This window comes from Papio anubis, chromosome 6 (assembly GCF_008728515.1).
Source record: "Papio anubis isolate 15944 chromosome 6, Panubis1.0, whole genome shotgun sequence".
In the NCBI taxonomy this organism is placed as follows: Eukaryota; Metazoa; Chordata; class Mammalia; order Primates; family Cercopithecidae; genus Papio; species Papio anubis.
In genome coordinates this window covers 27,496,315-27,523,449 of record NC_044981.1, presented here as the reverse complement: position 1 = coordinate 27,523,449, position 27,135 = coordinate 27,496,315, and the positions used below count along the sequence as shown (strand labels likewise).

At 42.6% G+C, this 27,135-nt stretch overlaps 1 protein-coding gene across 6 annotated transcripts; it reads right to left on the bottom strand.

Moving 5' to 3' along the window:
* Positions 1–1,185: 1,185 nt before the first annotated feature.
* On the bottom strand, positions 1,186–27,135 carry LOC110742963 (transmembrane protein 225B-like). 6 transcript variants are annotated; one of them, XR_002521289.2, is made up of 5 exons: positions 26,906–27,064; positions 21,823–21,893; positions 19,052–19,155; positions 3,166–3,720; positions 1,186–1,680 (listed from the first exon to the last, which is right to left on the bottom strand). XR_002521289.2 is itself a non-coding variant. In XM_021936644.2 (4 exons), exons 1-4 carry the CDS (start codon positions 27,056–27,058, stop codon positions 1,562–1,564), a joined length of 594 nt encoding a protein of 197 aa, XP_021792336.1. In that variant the 5' UTR covers positions 27,059–27,135; the 3' UTR covers positions 1,186–1,561. The 6 variants fall into 6 exon arrangements, 2 of the variants coding, with proteins under 2 accessions (XP_021792336.1, XP_021792335.1); XR_002521291.2 differs by having other exon boundaries at positions 3,507–3,720; XR_002521290.2 differs by lacking the exon at positions 26,906–27,064 and adding an exon at positions 26,614–26,794.

Sequence of the window (27,135 nt, the reverse complement as noted above, 5' to 3'; positions counted from 1 at the left end):
TGTGCGCGCGCGCACACACACACACACACACACTGTATGTCACATAGTGCCTGATAAATAGTAAGTGCTTAATAAATATTAGTTCCTTTACCCCTAAAGAGAAAACCATCCTCATCCTTTATAAGCTGCCTTCCATGAAAATGTTCCTGCTTTATTTCCATAGCCTTTAAAATATTCTAGACACTTATTTCTTTCTCTCTCGCTCTCTTTTTTTTTTTTTTTTTTTTTTGAGACAGAGTCTTGCTCTGTCACCCAGGCTCACCTGTAGTGGCATGATCTTGGCTCACTGCAACCTCCACCTCCCAGGTTCAACAGGTTCAAGTGACTCTCATGCCTCAACCTCCCAATGGGTGTGGGCCACCAAACCTGGCTAATTTTTGTATTTTTAGTAGAGACAGGGTTTCACCATGTTGTCCAGCTGGTCTCCAACTCCTAACCTCAAGTGATCTGCCCAGCGATGTCTCCTTAAGTGCTGGGATTACAGGCATGAGCCATAGCACCTAACCCTAGACATTCATTTCTTTTTTGTTTGTTTTTTATTGTTCGTTTGTTTTTTGAGATGGATATCACTCTGTTGCCCTGGCTGGAGTGCAGAGTGGCATGATCTCGGCTCACTGCAATCTCTACCTCCCAGGTTCAAGCTATTCTCCTGCCTCAGCCTCCTGAGTAGCTGGGACTACAGGTGCATGCCACCAAGCCTGGCTAATTTTTTTGTATTTTTAGTAGAGATGAAATTTCACCATGTTGCCCAGGATAACCTTGAACTCCTAACCTCAGGTGATCCGCCCACCTTTGCCTCCCAAAGTGCTGGGATTACAGGCATAAGCCACCGCACCCAGCCAGCATTCATTTCTCAAGTATCTAAGAAACCACATCATCTGATCAACACTTTAATCAATCAAACACCTGTTAGCTATTCTCAGTGGTACAGGCAATATTTCATTCTAGTCTTGAGCATAAAACTTCCAGACAAGCTGTTTAAATTTGGTCTCTAGGATTCCCATGCTGTACTTTTCCACAGCAATGGTGTCCATATGTAGTAGAACCAAATGATTATTGCCCTTCTGCTAACATCAGATGACCAGATACCACAGTAAGGAAGACCTCTTCACCAAAGAGAGATTCTGCGCCCACCACCACCACTTGCTGCAGTAACACTGGGGAAAAAAACTACCAATCACAACATTTCTGGAGGGAAAAGGATTTTTATCAAAACCTAAACTTTACAGACAGAGGAGGAGTTCTGTTATAGACAACAAAATATCCCTGCCAAATAGAAAGTGCAGTAAGGGTAGATTTATGGAGATGATAGAAAATAGGCACCTGCATAATCTAGGAGCCAAAGCATAAGATTGCCTATCTGCTTCTCTCTCAACACACACTATCCCACCCCTCTTCACTTTTCTCTGCCATAAAACACATTTATGGTCCTGGCTCTAGAAAAATGAGCAGGACCAGGGGAAGAAGTCAATTCTTTCCATAATCAATGACACTAATCTTGGAGTAAGTGTGAGTGGCTGAGGCATCCCCAGTTCTGGGTGGAGAGTCCTCTTCAGTGAGTTCACTCTTCTGCTTGAATCAATTTTGTCTTTTCTGAGGAAATAGTATCCATGTGGCTTGGTTGAGATGTTAAAACTCTGAGAGCTCCACAGCACCAGGAATTGCAAAGGCAGAGGGCTCCTAGAAAACAGTAATTATATTGATGATTCATGATGGCAATCGCTAATTTTCAAATAGCTTAAGAGTTCAGGCACTAAAGTGTGAGCTACTCATGTAAATTCTTATCACCACTCTAAAGATGTTGTCCAAACTGGCTTCATGGGCATGTTAACTTCTACAGTTGCAAATGGCCCTGCACCCAGAAGAGCCCCACACTTGGTTCAATGCTCTGCTATCACCATCTGGAGATTGTTAATAATTTTTGAACAAGAGACTCTGTATTTTCATTTTGCACTGGCCTCACGCATCATGCAGTTGGTCTGATAGAATGTCTTCAGACTTTTTCTGTAGTCAAGAAAAGGAAACAATTCTTTCCCATACTCTGGATTCTATCCCTTGTTCAAGGTATGTTTGGTGCACAGGGATTGCTTCCCAATCCCTCTTCTGGTGTTTAGGTGGTAAAAGTGAAGTGCAGGGAAAAAAATCAAGAAAGGATTTTTTTTTTTTTTTTTTGCCTTTTTTTTTTGGAGAAGGATATATTTTTAAAAATAGATCACTGAACAATAAGAAGTCATGTATGGCTGGACATGGTGGCTCACCCCTGTAATCCCAACACTCTGAGAGGCCAAGGTGGGCAGATCACCTGAGGTCAGGAGTTCAAGACCAGCCTGACCAATATGCTGAAACCTCGTCTCTACTAAAAATACAAAAAAAATTAGCCAGGCTTGTTGGCGCTGCCTGTAATTCTAGCTACTCAGGAGGCTGAGGCAGGAGAATCACTTGAACCCAGGAGGCAAAGTTTGCAGTGAGCTGAGACAGTGCCACTGCATCCCAGCTCCCAGCTTGGGCAACAGAGCAACACCCTGTCTCAAAACAAAACAAAACAAAACAAAACAACACAAACAAAGAAGTCATGAATGAGCATTCATGATCAGAAATCAAAGACAAAAAGGGGTAGGTTGCATGACTGCATGTTGCTATAGCTTCCACATATTTGAGAACTTTACAGAAAAAGAAAAAAAAAAACAGAGAAAGTAGCTTTATCCACTTCCTGGGAGGTTAACTCTCTCTCTTCGGCCTCACAGAATCCAATGATCACTCACCAGATAGCAGAAATAGAGCATAGCTGAATGAATTTATGAAGTAAGGAAACTTAGAAGTGACTTTTGTTGGGTCAGGTCCCCAACTTACTTCCAAAATTTGTATATACTGCATAAGTAAGGAAAAGAACACAAAAGTACCTGTCAACCCAAAAAAAGGAGGGAGAGATCAATCTGCTAATTAGCTTATCAATACTTAAAAGATTTAACTGTAGTATTATGATCAGAGAACCAAATTATTTCATCACCTCCCCTCATTCTTCTTCTCCCTCCTTTCAGACCATTTTTTCTCCTAGCTTTTCCTTTTCCCTTGTACCCTCCTGAAAATTTTTTAAGAGGCTAATTAAGCCTCTTCCACCCTCACCCCAAGGCTAAGACATTCGGAATTATTCCTGCCTCTGTTTACCTGTGACAATGCAGATGGATGCACAGAAAATATACCGTTTCTGGGTCTCAGGGAATAACTGAGGGAAGGTCAGCAACAAAAATTTCAAGCAGAATGAGAGGAGAAGGGCACTAATCATAGAAATTCCACCCAGTATGAAGTTGGCTAAAGACAGAGAGAGGGGTGTAAGTTCTTTTCAGGGCTATCTCTGGTTTTCGGAGTTCCCCAGTTCTAAAGGTCACATAGTGAAGTTTGGTGGATGTCAGCAGGAAGAAGTAGTTGTGAGGGAAATGAGGGGAAGGAGTAACGAGGCTAAGGTTAGTAATGACATTTAGCCCTCCCTTTTTTAATCCAGGACTTACTTGACTTGTGTTTGGGCATCCAACACATCATCTTACCACTGCAGTCCATGAAAAGTGCACTGACAAGAGCATTGGGATCTCCAGGCAGTTCTATTTCTACCCAGGAAGAGATGAAGGAAGACCACCAAAGCAGAGTGGCAGCCAGGAAATTACAGATAAGGATCATGGCACTGTTCAGTTTCTTCATCCTACACCACTCATGAAGAAGCATCGCCTAAGAAGAAAGTTGGGGAAAAGGGAGGAGTTTCTTTAAATTCTCCACATTTACTTCTCACCCTTCAAAAACAATTCCTAATGATCCCTCATTTCTAAAACTCTCTTAAGTCTTCCATTCAAGCCCCAATATCCTCTCTACAGTTTAACTCCTTACTCATTTAACAAATACTTACTGCATGCCCATAATGTGTCACGCCTTAAGTTCTGTTATATTGTCTTTTAACTGACCCTAGTAATTATCCCCACAATTCTAGACTCCAGATTAACAGCACCTCCCCCAAATAAGTTTATCAGGCCCTTCCCCAGCTTAAAACTCCCCTAACTCCTTTTGATTACCTCTAAATATAATCCTTGGGGTAATATCCAAGCCCTTCCTTATTCTAGCCTCAGTCTATCTTTCCAATTTTATTTGTCTACTTCCTTCCTATAATTCAACCTCTTTGCCAAAAAAGGTCATCACGTTGCTTCCCAAATCCTATATAGGCAAGATTTTCTGGAATGGGCTCCATTTTAAACCTTCTATTCCACTGCCCACTAAGTACCATCCAAATATCCTTCATTCATACAGTAAATGAACATGTTTTGAGCACCTACTATGTGTCCACAGTGCTTACATTGTTCTAAGTACCTGATGCTGGTTTGCAAAAGAAATATGGTTACCATTTAGACACATCCCCAGAGTGGCACAAACCTTTGCCAGAGCACATGTCCATCTACTAGCTCCTTCCTCTTCAGTCTCTCCAATGGCCAGTATAAATCTACCCTTCAAGGCCCAAGCTTGGACTAGAAGCTTACTCAACCACAGTGTCCAAACAGTTCACTTTGTGTGAACACATATGACCGTGATTGACTGCTCAATTTCACAGTCAATCATGTATCACTTCATATATTTATCTTTTCCTCTGTGAATGTTTTGACTTCCTAACTAAATCAGAGACAGTCCCCATTCTCGTAGTACTTGCATTCTTATGGATGTAGACAGTAAACAGACAAATAGAGAACAATGGAACAGGCTTGAGGTGGGACCAGAAAGTAGCCATAGTGTTAACTATTTAATATAAGATGGTCAGGAATGATCTTATAATGCCACATTTGAGCAGAGACCTAAGAAAGTAGGAGACTGAACTGAGCAGATATCTGGGAAAACCTCATCCAAAGACCTAGAGGCAGAAGCAAGCAGGAAGGCCTGCATTACAGCTGGAGTGGACTGAAGGAGGGTGCTAGAGTAAAGAAGCTGGCAGGAACCAGATTGTGTAGGACCCTGTAAGCAGCGCTAAGGAATATTTTATTTACTTATTTATTTATTTTATTTATCTATTTAATTTTTTTTTTTTTAGACGGAGTCTTGCGGTGTTGCCCAGGCTGGAGTGCAGTGGCGTGATCTGGGCTCACTGCAAGCTCCACCTCCCGGGTTCACGCCATTCTCCTGCCTCAGCCTCCTGAGTAGCTGGGACAACAAGCACCTGCCACCACGCCTGGCTAATTTTTTTTTGTATTTTTAGTAGAGACAGGGTTTCACCGTGTTAGCCAGGATGGTCTCGATCTCCTGACCTTGTGATCTGCCTGCCTTGGCCTCCCAAAGTGCTGGGATTACAGGCATAAGCCACCACGCCCCGCCTGCGCTAAGGAATATTTTATTTTGAAAAGACTTTGGAGGGTTTGAGCAGAGGAATGACATTATCTAATTTACATTTTTATGGATTCACTCAGTTGCCATGTTAGGATTGGACTACGAACCTAGGATTAATTTAAGCAGGAAACTCAGTAAAATTTTACCATAAGGCTGTAATATGAGACAATGGTGGTTTGGAACATGCCTTTTTTTTTTTTTTTTTTTTTTTTTTTCCCCTTGAGACAGAGTCTGGCTCTGTTGCCCAGGCTGGAGTACAGTGGCGTGATCTTGGCTCACCGCAACCTCTGCCTCGTGGGTTCGAGCAATTCTCCTGCCTCAGACTCCCAAGTAACTGGGATCACAGGAATGTGCCACTATGCCCAGCTAATTTTTATACTTAGTAGAGACGGGGTTTCACCCTGTTAGCCCAAGTGATCCTCCTGCCTCACCCTCCTACAGTACTGGGATTACAGGTGTGAGCCACCGCGCCTGGCCTGGAATATGTTCTTAACAGTGAAAGGCAAGAGGAGTCTCACCCTGTGGGTTTACTTTGCAGGGAGAGCTATTGGACTTAATGATGGATTAGACATGGGATATGAGAGACAAGAGTCAAGAATGGCCTCAAGGATTTTGGATCCAAATCTGTAAAGACTGAGTTGCTGTTTACTAATACGGGTAAGATCATAAGAGAGGCAAATAGAATGTACAAGAAGGGAGTTAGAGAAGTTTGATTTTACACATGTTACATCTGACATGCTGATCAGATATCTAAAGATGTTAGTAACTATACAAAATAGCATGGTCATCAGGGAAGAGGTCCAGGCTACGAGTAAAAGGAGTAAAAATTTGGGAAATATCCATAATACATGAGAATTAAAACCATAAGAGTGAATGGGATCACCCAGGGCATAAGTGTAAACCAAGGAGAGAAGTGATTCTAGGACTTAACTCTAAGGCTTTCCATTATTTAGAGGTCCAGAGATGAAAAGTACCCAGCAAAGAGGACTAGGAAGGATTAGCCAGTGAAGCAGGAAGAGCTCAAATGAGAGTGGTGTACCTTGGTTTCTCTGATTTTCTTGAAGATACAAGAAAAGAATTTTTTTTTTTTTAAAGAGAGTGGTATAGCAGAAGCCAAGAGAAGAAAATATTTCAAGGAGAAAATGTCTAACTGTGTCAAAGGTTATCAATCGGGCAGGTTAAGATAAGACATGACCAGGTGTGGCTCACACCTGTGATCCCAGCACTTTGAGAGGCCAAGGTGAGAGGATGGCTTGAGGTTAGGAGTTCAAAACCTGAGTAATATAAGACTCCATCTCTACATAATAAAAATAATAATAAAAAAAGGTGAGACGTGAAAATCTATCACTGGTTCAGCAAAGCGAAGGTCACTATGACCTTGATAAAATCTTTTTTAGAGGAGTGCTAGGGACAAAAAGCCTGACTGGAGAGGAAGGTTCAAGAAAGAATGGATGGAAGCTCAGGCGCAGTGGCTCATGCCTGTAATCCCCGCACTTTGGGAGTTTGAGGCAGGCAGATCACCTGAGGTCAAAAGTTCAAGACCAGCCTGGTCAACATGATGAAACCCTGTCTCCACTAATAATACAAAAAAAATTAGCTGGGCATGGTAGCGCATCCCTGTAATCCCAGCTACTCAGGAGGCTGAGGCAGGAGAATCTGAGAGGCGAAGGTTGCAGTGAGCGGAGATCATGCCATTGCACTCCAGCCTGGGCAACAGGAGCAAAATTCCATCTCAAAAAAGAAAAGAAAAGAAAAGCAGAATATATGCATGTTTAAGTACATGGATGAGGTATTGAGAATGTGTGAAAAATGTCTTCTGATTGCTTCTATTTCCTCAAATAGAAAGCAAGTTTGGCTGGGCACAGTGGGTCATGCCTGTAATCCCAGCACTTACACTTTGGGAGGCTAAAGGCAGGCAGATCCAGAGGTCAGGGTTGAGACCAGCCTGACCAACATGGGTGGGGAAACCCCGTCTCTACTAAAAATACAAAAATTAGGCGAGCAGTGGCTCAAGCCTGTAATCCCAGCACTTTGGGAGGCTGGGAGGCAGGTGGATCAAGCGAGGTCAGAGGTCCAGAGACCATCCTGCTTAGCCCCAACAAGGGTGAAACCCCATCTCTACTAAAATTACAAAACTAGCCAGAGCTGAGGTGGTAGTAGCCTGTAATCCCAGCTACTGGGAGGCTGAGGCAGAGGATAAAGTAAAACCCAGGGGAGGCAGAGGTTGCAGTGAGCTGAGATGCGGCCACTGAACTCCAGCCTGGGCTGACAGAGTGAGCTCGTCACAAAAAAAGCAAAAAAAATTAGCGGGTGTGGTGGGGCATGCCTGTAACCTAGCTACTCAGGAGGGCTGAGGCAGAAGATTGCTTGAACCAGGAGGAGGTTGCAGTGAGCCAAGATCGCAGCTGCGCACTCCAGCCTGAAGAGCAAGGCATAGACTCCATCTCAAAAAGGAAGAAAGAAAGCAAGGTCATAGCTGAGGTGAGCATAGGAGAGGAGGTATTGGAAGTTTGTGAAAAGATAAGTGAGAAAATGTTATCTACCAGAGTGGAGAAGTGAAGGGGCTAGGTCACTGTATGGGATTACAGTGAACACTAAGGACTCACTCAAGGTTAGTGGTCATGAAATTACAGTTGCATCAGTGTGGTGTTTTTCTCCAATTATGTTCACCTAGATAGGTATGACCAATGAATAAATAGACATGTGGATTTATTTATTTATTTTTTTGAGACGGAGTCTCACTTTGTCACCAGGCTGGAGGACACTGGCACAATCTCAGCTCACTGCAACCTCGACTCCCTGGTTCAAGTGATTCTCCTGCCTCAGCCTCCCTAGTAGCTGGGATTACAGGCACATGCCAACATGCCCAGTTAATTTTTGTTGTATTTTTAGTAGAGACAAGGTTTCACCATGTTGGCCAAGATGGTCTCAATCTCCTGATCTTGTGATCCACCAGCCTCAGCCTCCCAAAGTGCTGGGATTACAGACGTGACCACCGTGCCAGGCCTGAAATGTGGATTTTTACAAGGATTAGAATTTCTTTTTCTTTTTCTTTTTTTTTTTTGAGATGGAGTCTGGCTCTTTTGCTTAGGCTGGAGTGGTGCAATCTTGGCTCACTGCAACCTCTGCCTCCCAGGTTCAAGCCATTCTCCTGCCTCAGCCTCCCAAGTAGCTGGAATTACAGGTGTGCGCCACCATGCCTAGCTATTTTTTTTGTATTTTTAGTAGAGATGGGGTTTCACCATGTTGGCCAGGCTAGTCTCAAACTCCTGACCTCAGGTGATCTGCCTGCCTCGGCCTCCCAAAGTGTTAGGATTACAGGCGTGAGCCACTGTGCCCAGTCAGGATTAGAATTTCATAAGACAAGTATGATGAAGCAAGTGGGATGACAATGTAAGCAAGAATGACTGTAGTCACAGACCATGGAATCTAGTTTGGGAAAGGAGGAAAGTGAAGACATGAGAAGGGTGGTGGACAAGACACAGGTGTAATAGACTGTAAACACGGTGGGGTCAAAGTGTTGGAGCTGAGGCCCTACAGGGAGTAAGCTGAGGGACAGGAGGTAAGAGGCAGAGCAAGATGCTTAAGGTTGAATTGCGGAGTGGGTCTGATAAAGTCTAAGGCAGTTTTTAAACCTGCAATTCTCAGAGCAGAAAAACATTAGTGGATTGAGAAATCAGCTTTGGAGATAAGAACCAATTTATTTTTGTTGTTTTTCTATTCTTTTAGGTGCTTTTGTTTTTGTTTTGAGACGGAGTCTCACTTTGTTGCACAGGCTGGAGTGCTCTGGTGCAATCTCTGCTCACTGCAACCTCTGCCTCCTGGGTTGAAGTGATTCTCCTGCCTCAGGCTCCCGAGGAGCTGGGATTACAGATGCCTGACACCAGGCCCGGCTAATTTTTTGTATTTTTAGTAGAGACGGGTTTTCACCATGTGGGCCAGGCTGGTCTTGAACTCTTGACCTTGTGATTCGCTCATCTCAGCCTCCCAAAGTGCTGGGATTACAGGTGTGAGCCACCGCGCCTGGCCTATTTTAGGTTTTTAAAAAATATAGTCATGGCTGGGCGCAGTGGCTCATGCCTGTAATCTCAGCATTTGGGGAGGCCAAGGCGGGTATATCACCTGAGGTCAGGAGTTCAAGACCAGCCTGACCAACACAGTGAAACCCGGTCTCTACTGAAAATGCAAAATTAGCCGGGCATGGTGGTGCATGCCTGTAATTCCAGCTACTCAGGAGGCTGAGGCAGGTGAATGGCTTGAACCTGGGAAGCGGAGGTTGCGGTGAGCCGAGATCACACCATTGCACTCCAGTCTGTGCAACAAGAGCAAAACTTGGTCTCAAAAAAAAAAAAAAAAAAAGTACTATCATGTGCCATATGATGACATTTCAGTCAACAATGGACCACATTTATGACGGTGGTCCCATAAGATTATAATGAAGCTGATTATTCCTATTGCCTAACATTCATTATATACTTATTATTGTTAGAGTATACTCCTACTTATAAAAAGAGTTAGCTATAAAACAGTCTCAGACAGGTCCTTCAGAAGGTATACCAGAAGAAGAGATGACAGCTCCATGTGTGTTATTGCCCATGAAGATGTTTCAGTGGGATAAGATGTTGAGGTGGCACACAGTGATATTGATGATGCTGTGTAGGCCTAGGCTAATGTGTGTGTCTTAATCTTTATTTATTTTTTTTATTTTTTTGAGATTGTGTCTCACTCTGTCATCTAGGCTGGAGGGCGGTGGTGTGATCACAGTTCACCACAACCTCTGCCTCTAGGGCTCAAATGATCCTCCCGCTTCAGGCTCCTGAGTGACTGAGACCACAGGTGCACACCACCACCTCCAGGTAATTTTTTTGTATTTTTGGTACAGATGGGGTTTCATCATGTTGCCTAGTCTTGTCTCCAACTCCTGAGTTCAAGCAATCCATCTGTCTTGGCTTCTTAAAGTGCTGGGATTGCAGGCATGGGTCACCCGCCCAGTGAATCTTAGTCTTTAACAAAAAAGTTTTGAAAAACAAAATATTTTAAAAATAGAAAAAAGCTTATTTTATTAGTGCATTTTCATACCGCTAGGAAGAAATGCCCAAGACTGGGTAATTTATAAAGAAAAAGAGGTTTGATGGACTCACAGTTACACATGGTTGGGGAGGCCTCACAATCGTCGCAGAAGGCAAAGGAGGAGCAAAGGCATATCTTACATGGCGGCAGGCAAGAGAGCATGTGCAGGGGAACTGCCCTTTTGTAAAACCATCAAATCTCCTGAGACTTATTCACTGTCATGAGAACAGCATGGGAAAAACTCACCCCATGATTCAGTTACCTCACACCCGGTCCCTCCCATGACATGTGGGGGATTATGGGAGCTACAGTTCAAGATGAGATTTGGGTGGGGACACAGCCAAACCACATCACTTATAGAATAAGGATACACAGAATGAATATAGTTTTGTACAGCTAGCCATTGTTTGTGTTTTAAGCTGTTATTCCAAAAAAAGTCAAAAAGTTTGTTTTTTTTTTTTTTTTTTGAGACAGAGTCTCACTAGGTCGCCCAGGCTGGAGTGCAGTGGTGCAATCTCGGCTCACTGCAAGCTCCGACTACCGGGGTCACGCCATTCTCCTGCCTCAGCCTCCCGAGCAGCTGGGACTACAGGTGCCTGCCACCACACCCGGCTAATTTTTTTTTTTTTTTTGTATTTTTAGTAGAGACAGGGTTTCATGTGTTAGCCAGTATGGTCTCGATCTCCTGACCTCTTGATCTGCCTACCTCAGCCTCCCAAAGTGCTGGGATTACAAAAAAGTCAGAAAGTTTTAAAAAATTGCCAGGCTTGGTGGCTCATGCCTGTAATCCCAGCACTTTGGGAGGCCAACATAGGCAGATCACTTGATGTTAGGAGTTCGAGACCAGCCTGGCCAACATGGTGAAACCAAAAATACAAAAATTAACTGAGCATGGTGGTACATGCCTGTACCCAGCTACTCACGTGGCGGAGGCAGGACAATCACTTGAATCCAGGAGGCAGAGGTTGCAGTGAGCTGAGATCGTGCCACTGCACTCTAGCCTGGGCGACAGAGCAAGACTCCATCTCAAAAAAATAAATAAATAAAAATAAAATAAATAAATAATGAAAAAGTTTGTAAATTAAAAGTTATAGTAAGCTAAAGTTAATTTACTATTGAAGAAAAACATTTTTTACAAATTTACTGTAGCCTAAGTATAGTGTTTATAAAGTCTACAGTAGTGTACAGTATTGTCCTAGGCTTTCACATTCATTCACCACTCACTGACTCACCCAGAGCAACTTCCAGTCCTGCAAGCTCCATTCATGGTAAGTGTCCTATACAAGTGTACTTTTTTGTTTGTTTGTTTGGAAATGGAGTCTCGCTCTATTGCCCAGGCTGGAGTGCAGTGGCATGATCTTGGCTCACTGCAACCTCCACCTCCCAGGTTCAAGTGATTCTCCTGCCTCAATCTCCCAAGTATCTGGGATTACAGGCACCCACCACCACAATGGCTAATTTTTTTGTATTTTAGTAGAGACGGAGTTTCACCATGTTGGCCAGGCTGGTTTCAAACTCCTGACCTCAAGTAATCCACCTGCCTTGGCCTCAAAGTGTTAGTATTACAGGTGTGAGCCACTGCACCCGGCCAGGTGTACCATTTTTAAAAATCTTTTATATCGTATTTTTACTGTGCCTTTTCTATGTTTAGATATGTTTAGGTACACAAATACTTATCATTGTGTTACAATTGCCTATAGCACTCAGCACAGTAACAGGCTGCACAGGTTTATAGCCTAGGAGCAATATGCTATAGCAAACAGCCTAGGTCTGTAGTAGGCTGTACCATCTAGGTTTGTATAAGTGCACTCTGTGAGTCTGCACAAGGATGAAATCACCTAACAACACATTTCTCAGAATGTATCCCTGTCATTAAACAATGCATGACTATTTAAATATGATTAAATGCATATTTAATACTAACTTTATACTTGTACTTATAAGTAGCAAGGGAAAGGAGTGGATTATGAAACCTTCAGTTATAAATTCGTATACAGTCAGGAGTCAAGATGTAAACTGTATTTATTACTGTGAGCTGAAGAAAAAGAAGTTGGAAAACATTGCTCTAAATGTTGGTCACATGAAGGGGTTGCAAAGAAAGCGTGGAAAAGATCACCAGATGAGAGAAGACTAGAGAATCTTATGATAGATTATTATGTGATTTTTGGCACGCAATATGGAAGCTAGAAAAATTAGAACTGCATTTCTATTTCAAAATTCCTTTCATCCCTATCTACTTGTGTGAACACAATTTCTCATATCCATAAGAATGACAAACAGACATAGAGCTGATTTTGACCTCTGGTCTCATTCTAGCAGTGAGGAATATTCTGCCATGGAAACATGACTTAGAAAATATTAGTCCCAACGTGCCCAGTGGCTCACGCCTGTAGTGCCAACAATTTGGGAGGCCGAGGCAGGCAGAGCGCTTGAGCCCAGGAGTTTACGACCAGTTTGGGCAACATAGTGAGATCCCCTGTCTACAAAAAATTTTAAAAAAAACTTTAGCTGGGTGTGGTGGCATCTGCCTGTGGTCCCAGCTACTTGGGAGGCTGAGGCAGGAGAATTGCTTGAACTTGGGAGGCAGAGGTTGTAGTGAGCTAAGATTGTGCCACTGCATTCCATCCTGGGCAACAGAGTGAGATGGTCTCAAAAAAGAAGGAAAAAAGAAAAAGAGAGAGAGAGAAAGAGATGAAGGAAGGAAAGCAGGGAGGGAAGGAAGGAGGGAGATGTTTGGGGAGGGCAGATGGAAAAGAATAGAAAAGAAAGAGGCTAGGAGCGGTGGTTCATGCCTGTAATCCCAGCACTTTGGGAGGCAAAGGTGGGCGGATCACGAGGTCAGGAGATCGAGACCATCCTGGCCAACATGGTGAAACCCCATCTCTATTAAAAATACAAAAAAATTAGCAGGGAATGGTGGCACGCGCCTGTAGTCCCAGCTGCTCAGGAGGCTGAGGCAGGAGAATCGCTGGAATCTGGGAGGTGGAGGCTGCAGTGAGCCAAGATCGCGCCACTGCACTCCAGCCTGGGTGACAGAGTGAGACTGTCTCAAAAAAAGAAAAAAAAAGAAAGAGAGAGAGAGGAACGGAGGAATAAAAATCTGAGTTCAAGTAAAAAAGAGAAAGATGGCCGGGCTCAGTGTCTCATGCCTGTAATCCTTGTACTTTGGAAGGCCAAGGTGGGCAGATCACTTGAGGTCAGGAGTTCAAGACCAGCCTAGCCAACATGATGAAACCCTGTCTCTACCAAAAATACAAAAATTAACTGGGCATGGTGGTGTATGCCTGTAATCCCAGCTACTCAGGAAGCTAAAGCAGGAGAATCGCTTGAACCTGGGACGTGGAAGTTGCAATGAGCCGAGATCGTGCCACTGTGCTCCAGCCTGGGCGACACAGAGAGACTCTGTCTCAAAAAAAAAAAAAAGAGAAAAAGATGTAAAATATCTAATGTTAAAAAAAATTTTTTTTTAAAAAAGCTTTTTTTAATTTTTTTTTTTTTTTGATGATAGGTTTAAATCACTATCATCATATCAAATTCAGGATACACAAGTTGCTGTGTCCTGAATTTCAGCCTAGCAATAATACTTGGAGATTTGTGTTCTGTGACTGAAGAAACCAGAAGGGTTTTTAAAGATGAGAGGCAGTAACTGGATTTATTTCTGGGGTGTCTGAAAGACTGCCTAGTTCAGGAGTAAAACCTAAACACTTTAGAAACCACTGGATATATCTAGAGGAGTAATGGAACACATTTTAAAATGTCATAATTCACAATATACTGGAAATCACATTCTTTACAACTGTTTAAACTTATGATGTGAAATTTTTAGCTGTCAACTTAAAAATGTAGAAGTGGATACAAAATTTTTCAACAGGATATGCTTTCAAAGTTTGAAGACCACTGCTCTAAAGTAGTTCTTACATGTGATGGGCTTCAAGGAGTCAGTCTTGCTAGTTGTGTGACACTGGCAAGTGACATAAATTCAGCTGTCTCCTTATCTGTAAAATGGAGATAGTAACAATACCCTATCTCAGTAGCTGTCCAACTTTAGTATTCATCAAAATAGCATGGAGGGCTTTTTAAACAGACTGCTAAGTCCTCACCCCTAGAGTTTCTGATTCAGTATGTCTAGGGCCGGGCCCTAAAATTTATATTTCTAACAAGTTTCCAGGTGATGCTCATGCTGCTGGTCCAGGGACCACACTCTGAGAACCTATGGCCTATCTCATAAGGTCATTGAGAAAATTTAAAACATTAGTAGATAAAATGCTTAAACTGTACTGGGACATAGCAGGTGCTAATATTTATTAGCCAATATCATCAATTAGGACTGGATTCACTGTAACAGAAAATTCTACTCCAGTGGATTAAACAGGAAAGAGTACTATCTCATTTAATAAGAGGTCCCAAGGTAAATCATCCAGTGGTGGCACTACTGTCAAGAACGTCCCCAGTTCCTTCTGTCTTCTTGCTCAGTTGCCTTTGTTCCATGGCTTTTATCATCACAAATGTATGATAGCTGCTGTTCCTCCAGGAATTCTGCATTCCTGAGAGGCAGAAAGAAGGGCAAAAATGCACAGGGCAAAGAATTGATGGAGTGTTCCAGCCAAGCTGCTCCCTTTTAAAAAATGTTTCCCGAAGCCCCCACAGTGACACTGACTTGAATCACAATGATCAGATCCAGGTCACATGCTACCCCAACTACAAAGAAATCAGAGAAAGAAAGAATTTTTAGTTCTCCAGCCACTATGGTGGAGGAAATCAAAGGAGAATGCAGTTTGAGACAGACAATATATTTCACTTGCCTGAAGGGTACCCATGAACACCAAGAAACTCATGCAAAATATCAAGTGTATGTATATTTTTCTGAAGAGTCAGTCCACAGCTTTCATGAGATTCTTAGAGTCCAAAAACAAGGGCTTTCAAGCCCTAGTTTCTTGACTTGAAGGCCTAAGTATTTTCACAAAAAGGATGTCCATTCCTCTTCATCCCCTCTGTCTGCCATCACATTAAATCATAAAACCTGAGGGCATGGAACTCTCTTAATTGCTGTATCCTTTCCTTTTTTCTAAAAAAAGGTTCTGAAATCGTTGTAAATGCTGCTTATACTATTACATATTTGTCTATAATTTGTCCTTAAGTATATTCTTTGGTGTGTGTATGTTCTTAATGTGATTTCCCAAATAGATAATATACGTTTTTTTTTTTTTTGTGAGACAGACTCTTGCTCTGTCAACCCAGGCTGGAATGCAGTTGCACCATAATGGATCGCTGCAGCCTCAAACTCCTAGGCTCGAGCCAATCTCCCACCTCAGTAACCTGAGTAGCTGGGACGACAGGCATGTGCCACTATGCATAGCTAAGTTCAATTTTTTTGTAGAGATGAGGTTTCACTATGTTGACCAGGCTGGTCTTGAACTCCTGGGCTCAAGCGATCCTCCCACCTTGGACTTCCAAAGCATGTCCTTGTATATTTTCTTCCTTTGTTGTTTGCATAAAGTTGGGAAGCAAGGAGCATTAACATCCGAAATAAGTTACTGTGTCCTGAATTTCAGCCTGGTAATAATACTTGGAGATTTGTGTTCTCTGACTGAAGAAACCAGAAGGGTTTTTAAAGATGAGAGGCAGTAACCGGATTTATTTCTGGGGTGTCTGAAAGACTGCCTAATTCAGGAGTAAAACCTAAACACTGAAGGATTTGCATTCTTCAACATATGACTTTCACATAATGGGAAGACTTATCAACAAAAATCTTTACTGGGATCATCTGGAATCTCACCCTGAAAACACTGAGATCAAAAGTACTAATTGTGAAGTATCAGCTGAACAGTGTATAAAACAGGTTGGAAATAAGTTCTAAAATTATTAACATGGTAGAATTGAGAAAGTTTAAATATATTTAAGAATAGCACATAGGTTTATATCCTGGGTAAAATGCATTTAGAAAGTTAACATTTGCTACTCCTGACAGTAATGGGTCTGAGTTTGGTAGAAAGAGCCTTCCCATTTACAAACCAGCCAAGAGAATGTTCCACTGTGCAGAGAAGAAGCGATTTACAAGAAATGGGGAATACTTTTTGAAAGAACAAGCTAGGCTGGGCGCAGTGGCTTAAGCCTGTAATCCCAGCACTTTGGGAGGCTGAGGCGGGAGGATCACTTGAGCCCAGGAGTTCAAGACCAGCCTGGGCAACATGGTAAAACTCCATCTCTACTAAAAATACAAAAAAAGGAAAAAAAAAAAAAAAGGAGCAGGGTGTGGTAGTGCACATCTGTAATCCCAGCTCCTTGGGAGGCTGAGGTACAAGAATCACTTGAACCCAGGAAGTAGAGGTTGCAGTAAGCCAAGATCGTTCCACTGCACTCCAGCCTGTGGGACAGACCGAGACACTGTCTCAAAGAAACAACAACAAAAAAATAAAATAACAAGCTAAAAACCTTATGAAAGTCAGTATTTCAATAAAATTAATTTTTGTTTTGTCCCAACAATGTTATATTTAACGTAATTTTGTACCACTTTTCACAGTGAATCATTTTTATTTTTTTTTGATATCTAACTCAAGCCCCAATTTTTTTTGCAGTTCAGATAACCTGACTTTCAATCAGTAGATGTATTAGCTCCCTTATGTTGGCCTTAACCTATTTATGGGTTAAGACAATTTGGAAAAGGTAAATGGTCATTTCCAAGTTAGGCTCTCTGATGAGAAGAATTCCTGAAATTTGAAAATACACTGATCCAGTTCAGAGTCTCAGCTTTTGGTGTCTCTGCTCTTTAAACATCAAAAAAGAGAAGAGTGACAAATTGATTTTGGGCGGCCATAAAACCATGTTAAATGTTAATATGAATGGTTTCCTTAAATATGGAGTTCCCTGGTGTCAAATGGGATGTTAGAAACTGGTTAGAAATTAGTCATATTTGCAAGCTCCCTTATTAGCAGATATCATAGGTTGAACTGTGTTCCACCAAAATTCATATGTTGCAGTCCTAAAACTTGGCACCTCAGAATGTGACCCTTATTTGGAGACAGTGCCTTTAGAGAGTTACTGCGAGGCCAACTGAAAGTAGGTCATTAGGATGTGATCGAACCCATCCTAATATGGCCAGTGTCCTTTTAAAAAGGGAAAATTTGGATACAGACATACACAGAGAGAAGACAATGTGAAGGGACATAGGAAAGAATGGCTATCTACAAGCCAAGGAGAGAGGCTGGAACAGATCTTTCCCTCATTGCCTTCAGAAGGAATCAACTCTATTGAAACCTTGATTTTGGATTTCTAGCCTCCAGAACTGTGAGACAAATTTTTGTTGTTTAAGTCACTCGGTTATGATATTTTGTTATGGCAGCATTAACAAACTAGTACAGCAGGGATTCTCTGATGTCGTACAAGTTTTCTTTCACTCCTCCCATTCAAACACCGCTCTCTTCTTTCCCCATAGAAGGACACTGATGTACAGGAAAGGCTGAGCTTTAGCTGAAAAATTTCCCACTCTTAATGCTTATAAACTCTTTCCTAAATATGTGGCATCTTTGATGTCAGAATCTCCCAAGTTTTAGCTTAACATAGAACGTGAGCCAAAGTGTTGCATGCAACTTTCATTCTGTCATTGCTTAAAAGGAAGCTGCCGGGTCACAATATTTTCTTTCCCCTTCCTGCAGGCTGTGATTCTCTTTCACCCATGTGAACAAGGCAATCCCCAGGAGGTCCAAAAGCAGCAAGAAGAACACAGACCCCTGGAGAACTTTGTGAAGAAAGGCTTCTAGAAGTCTCTGGTTTGCCCTTCAACAGCACATTTATATGACATAGAAAATTTTTTATCTTGCTTAAATCGTTGTTACTTGGTCTTTATGGTACTAACCAAATAAACATCCTAACTGAAAGAAAACAGAATAGAATTAAGGACTGATAACTAAAGAGGGACCAAAGTTTACACACACCTACCTAGATTATTCCGAGAGTCTCTTGACTTATTTTACTGTTTTTGGTCTTGTCCCTGTTCAATGCATTCTCCACATTATAACTATAATCTAAGACATAATCTGGTTATGCTACCTGCTTGTTAAGAAACCACTGCCTAGAGTTGATTTGTATTGTCTTATACAGTAGCCACTAAAATGCAATAAAAATTCAGTAGTACTAGCCACATTTCAAGTGTTTTTGTTGTTGTTTTTTGTTTGCTTGCTTGTTTTTTGGGTTTTTTTTTTGAGGCAGGGTCTCTCTCTGTCACCCAGACTGGAGTGCAGTGGTGCAAATATAGCTCACTGATGCCTCGACTTCCCAGGCTCAAGTGATCCTCCCACCTTAGCCTCCCAAGTAGCTGGGACTATAGGGGCATACCACCATGCCTGACAAGTTTTTGTATTTTTTGTGAAGACAGGGTTTCATCATTTTGCCCAAGCTGGTCTCAAACTCCTGAGCTCAAGGGATATGCCCACCTCAGCCTCCAAAAGTGCTGGAATTACAGGCATGCGCCACCGTGCCCAGCCTCAAGAGTTTAATAGTCACAGGTAGCTAGCGATTACTGTGTTGGACAACACAGATACAGGATAAAGGTCTATTGGTTGGACAGTATTGGGCTAGGAGATGCATGTCCAAGTCCCCCACATGTCCTGTAAAACTTTCTCTCCAGACTTACCTGCTGTCACCATACACTTAGTCAAGGCCACCATGCTATTTCTTAGCCTTGTACTTGTTCATAATGCTGCTGCCAAGGAATTCTCTCTCCTCCACCTTGTCCACCTAGAAAACGATTTTTTTTTAAGTATTACCTTATTTACACACACACCCAAAAAACCCCGGAAGCATTGAGTAGTTCAAGAATTAAATTTGAATACATCTTCCCTTTTATCTACTATCCCTACAAAGATTAGCAGATCCAGAGAAGGGTCTTCATTTTAAAAATAAAAGATTTTTAACTTAACAAAAAAACATAATCCAATTAAAAACTAGACAAAAAACTTGAATAGGCATTTCTCCGAAGATATGCAAATGCAAAGAGATGCACAACATCACTAATCACTAGGGAAATGTAAATAAAAACCACAAAGAGATACCACTTCACACTCACTAGGCCACCTACCTTTAAAAAAAAAAAAAAAAAACAAGCAGAAAATAATGAATGTTGGCAAGGATGAAGAGAAATTGGAATCCTTGCACACTGTGGGTGAGAATGTAAAATAATATAGCTGCTATGGAAAACAGTATGGCAATTCTTCAAAAAATGAAAAATAGAATTACCATATAACCCAGTAATTCCTTTTTTGGGTATACTCTAAAGAATTAAAGGCAGGATCTCAAAGAGATATTTATAAACCCCATGTCCGTAGCAGCATTATTCACAATAGCCAGAAGGTGAAAGCAAACCAAGTGACTGTTGACAGATGAATGGATAAACAAAATGTGATATATACATATAGTGAAATATTGTTCAACTCTAAAAAGTAAGGGAACTGACATGCTACAACATGAATGAAACTTGACAGCATTATGCTAAGTGAAACAAGCCTGTCACAAAAAGACGAATACTGTATGATTCCATTTATCTGAGGTACCTAGAGTAGTCAAATTCATAGAGACAAAAAGTAGAATGGTGATGTCCAGGGGCTGAAGGGAGAGGGGAATGGGGAGTTATTGCTTAATAGGTACAGTTTCCATTTTATAAGATGAAAAGAGTTTTGCAGATAGATGGTAGCGATGGTCGCACAACAATGTGAATGTACCTAATACCACTGAACTGAACACTTAAAAACAATTAAGATAGGGCCGGGTGCGGTGGCTCATGCCTGTAATCCCAGCACTTTGGGAGGCCGAGGTGGGTGGATCATGAGATCAGGAGATCGAGACCATCCTGGCTAACATGGTGAAACCCCGTCTCGACTAAAAATACAAAAAATTAGCCAGACGTGGTGGCGGGTGCCTGTAGTCCCAGTTACTCAGGAGGCTGAGGCAGAAGAATGGCGTGAACCCGGGAGGCAGAGCTTGTAGTGAGCCGAGGTGGTGCCACTGCACTCCAGCCTGGGCGACAGAGCAAGACTCCCTCTCAAAAAAGAAAAAAAGATAGGCTGGGCGCGGTGGCTCACACCTGTAATCCCAACACCCCAACACTTTGGGAGGCCGATGGGGGCGGATCCCAAGGTCAAGAGATTGAGACCATCCTGGCCAACATGGTGAAACCCTGTCTCTACTAAAAATACAAAAAAAAATTAGCTGGGCGTGCCTGTAATCCCAGCTACTCGGGAGGCCGAGGCAGGAGAATCGATTGAACCCAGGAGGCAGAGGTTGCAGTGAGCCTAGATTGTGCCACTGTACTCCAGCCTGGTAACACAGCAAGACTCCGTCTCAAAAACACAAACAAACAAACAAACAAACAAAAACCATTAAGATGCTAAATTTTATGTGTATTTTATTACAATTGTTTTAAAAATATCCATATTTAAATCTCATTCCTAAAAAGGTAAGTTTCGAGCAAGCCCTGACTCTACCCAGTTCACAACCATATCTTCAAACATCCCACATTCTCCTTTTTTTTTTTTTTTTTAAGAGACAGAGTCTTGCTCTGTCACTGCCGCTGGAGCATAGTGGCACAATCGTAGCTCACTGTAACCTCAAACTCCTGGGCTCAAGCAACCTTCCACCTCAGCCTCTGGAGTAGCTAGGACTATAGGTGCAGGCCATCACACTCCACTAATTTTTTTTATTTTTTGTAGTTGGGGGAAAGAGGGATGGGCTGGGTATTCTTGCTTTGTTGCCCTGGCTGGTCTCCAACTCCTGGCTTCAAGTGATCCTCCCACCTCAACCTCCCCCGAAGTGCTGGAATTACAGGCATAAGCCACCAAGCCTGACCTATCCCATATTCTTAAAACATACCCCATGATCCTGCTTTTCCAAAGAGAAGAGCACACATGCACAAAAATGCATACAAGGAATGTATGACCAGCCTGGACAACATGGCAAAACTCCATCCCTACTAAAAATACAAAAATTAGCTGAGTGTGGTGGCATGCGCCTATAGTCCCAGCTACTCACCAGGCTGAGGCAGGAGAATCACTTAAACCCAGGAGGCAGAGGTTGTAGTGAGCAACACTGCACTCCAGCCTCGGTGACAGAGCAAGACTTTGTCTCAAAAAAACAAACAAACAAACAAACAAAAGCGTGAGAAGATTCATAAAAAGATGGTTACGCTTGTTTAAATAAGGTTGGAGAGGAATGGAAAGAAGGGTAAGTGTAAAGTGGCAGTTAAGAGAAAAATCTGCTGGGCAAGAAACATCTCATTCATTTATAGAAGGGTCTTGCAATTCCTGAGTGGATGCATGTGACTAGTGGTGTGCTAGGCGGGCTCTAGTCCAAGTGAAGGAGATTGGGGCAGCTGCCATGAAGCATGCAGATCTTCGAAAGGCAGGACATTACCTAGGACTCAACTCTGACATTTGCTGCAGCATCACCTGGTCTCCTGATCTCCCTTTCTGAGCAAAGCAGGTCTATAAAAAGAGAAAGAAGTTGTCAGGAATAACCTAGTGCTAGTTCTGCTCACCCAGGCCAACTCCCATAAAAGTCCTTTCTGCACAATTCAGCTGCAAATAAACCTTCTCTCAATATATTAGCACCATCCAAATCCACCACCCAATACAAAGTAAATGCTCAACAAGGTGGCAGGACCAATATAAATTTAAACATAAATGGAAGAGCAGATATGTTTACAATATGTTAGCTCATCATACAATACAATTTTTTTTTTTTTTTTTTCTGAGACAAGGCCTTGCTCTGTCACCCAGTCTAGGCTCTGTTGCAGTCACAGCTCACTGCAGCCTCAACCTCCTGGGCTCTAGCAATCCTCCCACTTCAGCCTCCTGTGTAGCTGAGACTACAGGCACACACCACCATGCCCAGCTAATTTTTAAATTCTTTTGTAGAGACAGGGTTTCGCCCCATTGCTCCGGCTGGTATCAAATTCCTGAGCTCAAGTAATCCACCTGCCTTGGCCTTCCAGCATTCGGATTACAAGTGTAAGCCATGGTGCCCAGCTAAAATGTGATTGTTAATCTATGTTCATCTGTCCTAAAGAAATGTGACACTTTAGGAAAAAACAGACATTAGCTATTTAATAAAACAAAATTTTTCTGTGTAATAGTGTTATATACAGGGAATGAAGGAAAAATATGTTTCTTCAGTTACATGTTTAACTGTATATATATATAATTATGTGTGTATATATTTATATATAAAGCTATATATAGTTAACTGTACATATATACATATATAATTGTATATATGGGTATATATATATGAGATACATACACACAGTTATTCATAGCATTGTTTGTAATGGTGAAAGATTAGAAACAACCTAATGTCTATCACCAGGAAATGAGTAAAGCCCAAGTGTTCATCACCAGGAAATGGCTTAAATATATTATGGTATATCCATATACAAATGAAGACACCGTCTATTAATATAGAAATCTCTTAAGATATAGTGTTAAGTGAAAAAAAGATGGAAAGTATGCCACCTAACAAATAAGTAAGAGTGAAAATAGCCGGGCGTGGTGGCTCACACCTGTAAATCCCAGCACTTTGGGAGGCCAAGGTGGGCAGATCACCTGAGGTCAGGAGTTCAAGACCAGCCTGGCCAACATGGCGAAACCCAGTCTCTACTAAAAATAAAAAATTAGCCAGGCCCAGTGACACACGCCTGTAATCCCAGCTACTCAGGAGGCTGAGGCAGGAGAATTGTTTGATCTCTGGAGATAGAGGTTGCAGTGAGCCGAGATCACACAACTGCACTCCAGACTGAGTGACAGAGCCAGACTCCCTCTCAAAAAAAAAAAAAAAAAAAAAATTATTCTATCATTCTTTTTTTTTTTTGCAGCAGATTCCCGGAAGTCAGCTTTCTTCTCCTTTCACTAGCTTTTCTCTTCTCCTTCCCTCTACCGTGAGCACATACATACAAGATTACTTTCAATGTCACTAAAAATATTCTTTTAAAAGCCTACTTTGAAAGAGGTTTCTTTTTTTCTTTTTTCTTTTTTTTTCTCTGAGACAGGGTCTCTGTCACCCAGGCTGGAGTGCAGTGTAGGGTACGGGCCACCATGCCTGGCTAATTTTTGTTTTTAGTAGAGATGGGGTTTCACCATGTTAACCAGGATGGTCTTGAACTCCTGACGATCTACCCTCCTTGGCCTCCCAAAGTGCTGGGATTACAAGCATGAGCCACCACCTGAAAGAGGTTTCTTTTAAGAGTCTGTTTTTTACCAGCCAATGACAACTTCCTTCCTGTCATGAACTCTACCCCTTCCTGGCTAGATTCCGATCATCCTGGTGTATTTGTCACGTACCAAAATACAAATTTCTGGTCAACAGTATAGGGCTCTTGATAGCTTCCAAAACGAGGCATATTTCCTGCCTAGAATGTTCCTTCCCCAGAATCCTCGTGATTCACTCCTCATTCCTTAGTCCTTGCTTAAATAATGGTAAAGCCTTCCACATTCATCCTATTTAAAACTAACACCCATCCCTCACTCTACCCTACACTATATTGCCCTTCTCTGATTTCTTTTTCTCCACAATACCACCACCTGAGAAACTGTATTTTCTTCTAGAATAAACTCCACAAAGATGGAGATATTTGTCTTAAATGAATAAAGCCATGTCTATTCAAAACCAATTAGTCAAAATTAGTATCATATTCTTAGTTACTATTTTTTCATAAACTGTCAATTTGGTGCAATCTGGTTCTCATATCCCATTCCCCTTTTCGAGACATTTCTTTAATCAACATACTACGGAAGCTTTCCTTTTCTTTGTAATAATTTAAAAAACCCAGGTCTTTGTGATTGCAATGCTTGCTAGAGGCATCATGCAGGAAATGGCAGAAAATGGGTCCTCTTATATGGTGAATCAATAGTTCATGGAATGGTTGTGTGGGGTCACAGATCTTGTAATCTGAAGTGTCCCACTGACTTAAAAGTAAAAAACACGTGGCTGGGTGCAGTGGCTCATGCCTGTAATCCCAGCACTTTGGGAGGCTGAGGTGGGTGGATCACCTGAGGTCAGGAGTTTGAGACCAGCCTGGCCAACATGGTGAAATCCCGTCTCTACTTAAAATACAAAAAATTAGCTGGGCATAGTGGTACACACCTGTAATCCCAGCTACTAGGGAGGCTGAGGCTGGATAATTGCTTGAACCCGGGAGGTAGAGGTTGCAGTGAACCGAGATCACGTCGTTGTACTCCAGACTGGGGGACAAGAGTAAGACTTTGTCAGGCCGGGCGCGGTGGCTCAAGCCTGTAATCCCAGCACTTTGGGAGGCCGAGGCGGGTGGATCACGAGGTCAGGAGATCGAGACCATCCTGGCTAACATGGTGAAACCCCGTCTCTACTAAAAATACAAAAAACTAGCCGGGCGTGGTGGCGGGCGCCTGTAGTCCCAGCTACTCGGAGGCTGAGGCAGGAGAATGGCGTGAACCTGGGAGGCGGAGCTTGCAGTGAGCCAAGATCGCGCCACTGCACTCCAGCCTGGGTGACACAGCGCGAGACTCCGTCTCAAAAAAAAAAAAAAAAAAAAAAAAAAGAGTAAGACTTTGTCTCAAAAAAAAAAAAAAGTGAAAAACAGGCTTTGATGTTATACAGACATGAATGCAAATCCTTGGTTCTGCCACTTACTAGTTGTGGGATACTGGACTTATTACCAGGTTAAACCCTCTGAGCCTCAGCTTTACTGTGGTAAAATGGATATAACAATATCCAATCTCTCTAACAGAGTTGTGAGGATTAAATAACAAAATCTGTAAACCATTTAATAGTACTGGGCATATAACTCCTCAATAAATGTTATTACAATCACTGTGACAGAACAAAGATCACTGGAGGGATATTTCCAAATCATTAGAGGTTTTAAGATCATCACAACTGTAATCCCAGCATATGGGAGGCTGAGGTGCGCGGATCACTTGAGGTCAGGAGTTCAAGATCAGCCTGGCCAACATGGTGAAACCTCGGTTCTACTAAGTAGCTGGGTGTGGAGGCACAAACCTGTAATCCCAACTACTTGGGAGGTCGAGGCAGGGAAATCTCTTGAACCGGGGAAGCAGAGGATGCAGTGAGCCGAGTTGGCACCACTGCACTCCAGCCTGAGTGACAGAGCTAGATACCATCTCAAAAAAAGAGCAGCACTGAACTTTGTAACATTAACTCCTGACAGAAAAGACACTAGACATTGGAATTCTATGAGCCCCCAGCAGTGCCAGAAAATCCTTTTATATGAATTTTGTTTTTTGTTGAAGAAAAAACTTCTTAAACAGAGAAATAGTGCTGGATTTCTTTCTTTTTTATGTATTTATGTATGTATGTACGTATGTATGTATTTATTTATTTTGAGATGGAGTCTGCTCTGTCGCCCAGGCTGGATTGCAGTGGCGCCATCTCGGCTCACTGCAAGCTCCGCCTCCCGGGTTCACACCATTCTCCTGCCTCAGCCTCCCGAGTAGCTGGTACTACAGGGGCCCAACACCACGCCCGGCTAATTTTTTGTATTTTTAGTAGAGAGGGGGTTTCACCGTGTTAGGCAGGATGGTCTCGATCTTCTGATCTCGTGATCCGCCCGCCTAGGCCTCCCAAAGTGCTGGGATTACAGGCGTGAGCCACCGTGCCCGGCCAGTGCTGGATTTCTTAGATTAGATAAGGATAAAATGAGAACTACCTTACTCTACTCGTTCCTTGTATTATTCAAGATTCAGTACTCTGCTGGTAAGTTTCATTCAGCGAATCCAGCATACATGAATTAAGTGCTACTTAAGGTACAATGCCTCCAACAGGCACGGTGTCAGAATAATGGTTTCTGTCCATCAGAACAAAGGGTGAGATGCGCCTCTTAGATGTGACTGTAGCCCAATGGTCATCATCCCTGGCTGGACATTAACATTATCCAGGAAATTTTAAAGCTCTATAGGTGATTCTAAGGAAGAGGAGGACTGAGAGGCCGACTGTTGAGATGCACTGCTACTGTCCGATGAGCACACACTCATCTATAACCTTATACATTTTCTATTCACCTGAAGCCCAGAATCATCAGTCCCGCCATTTCTGTTTTCCAGGTGACTGTCTTCCACAAGATAGTGTTATCCAGAGCAGGTAAACTCCCTAGCACCTGTCGCTCAAGAACTTAAATCCCTCCCTGTACCCAACCCATCAACAGTGACTTACTACCATCCACAAGCCAGGCTGCTTCCCGATGCACCTTTTCTGCTGGGGAGTGCCCAGACAAAAGGCATCTGCTCCTGGACCAGAGGAGTCCCTGCAGAGTCATCGACTTCCTCCTTTCCAAAAGCCCCCTAGGTTGCATTGGAGTCCGGAGGCGAAGCGCCGACACATGGGTGCCTTCATCTGCCCGTCACCTCCCGATTTTTGCAATGTGTTTCTTCTGAACAAGAATGTGTGCCCTGGAAGCCAACTCAAGTCCCAGACCTAGGTTTCTCGACATTTCTCCAAGTCCTACCTGGGTCAGGTTGTAGGCTCCGGGGCCCGGCCCCTTTCGATCCGCATCAAAGAACCTGGCGATCCCGTTTGGGCACAAAAGATCAGGGCGTTGGTCCCCGCGATCGCGAAAGCCCACTTCCAGAAAAACTTGACCACTAACGGTAAGCTTCATGGGCAGCAAAAAGGGGAAGAAGGGTTTGCATCCCCTGGCGTCATTTCCGGGTCCGCTCTAGAAACCTCGGAAGTTTC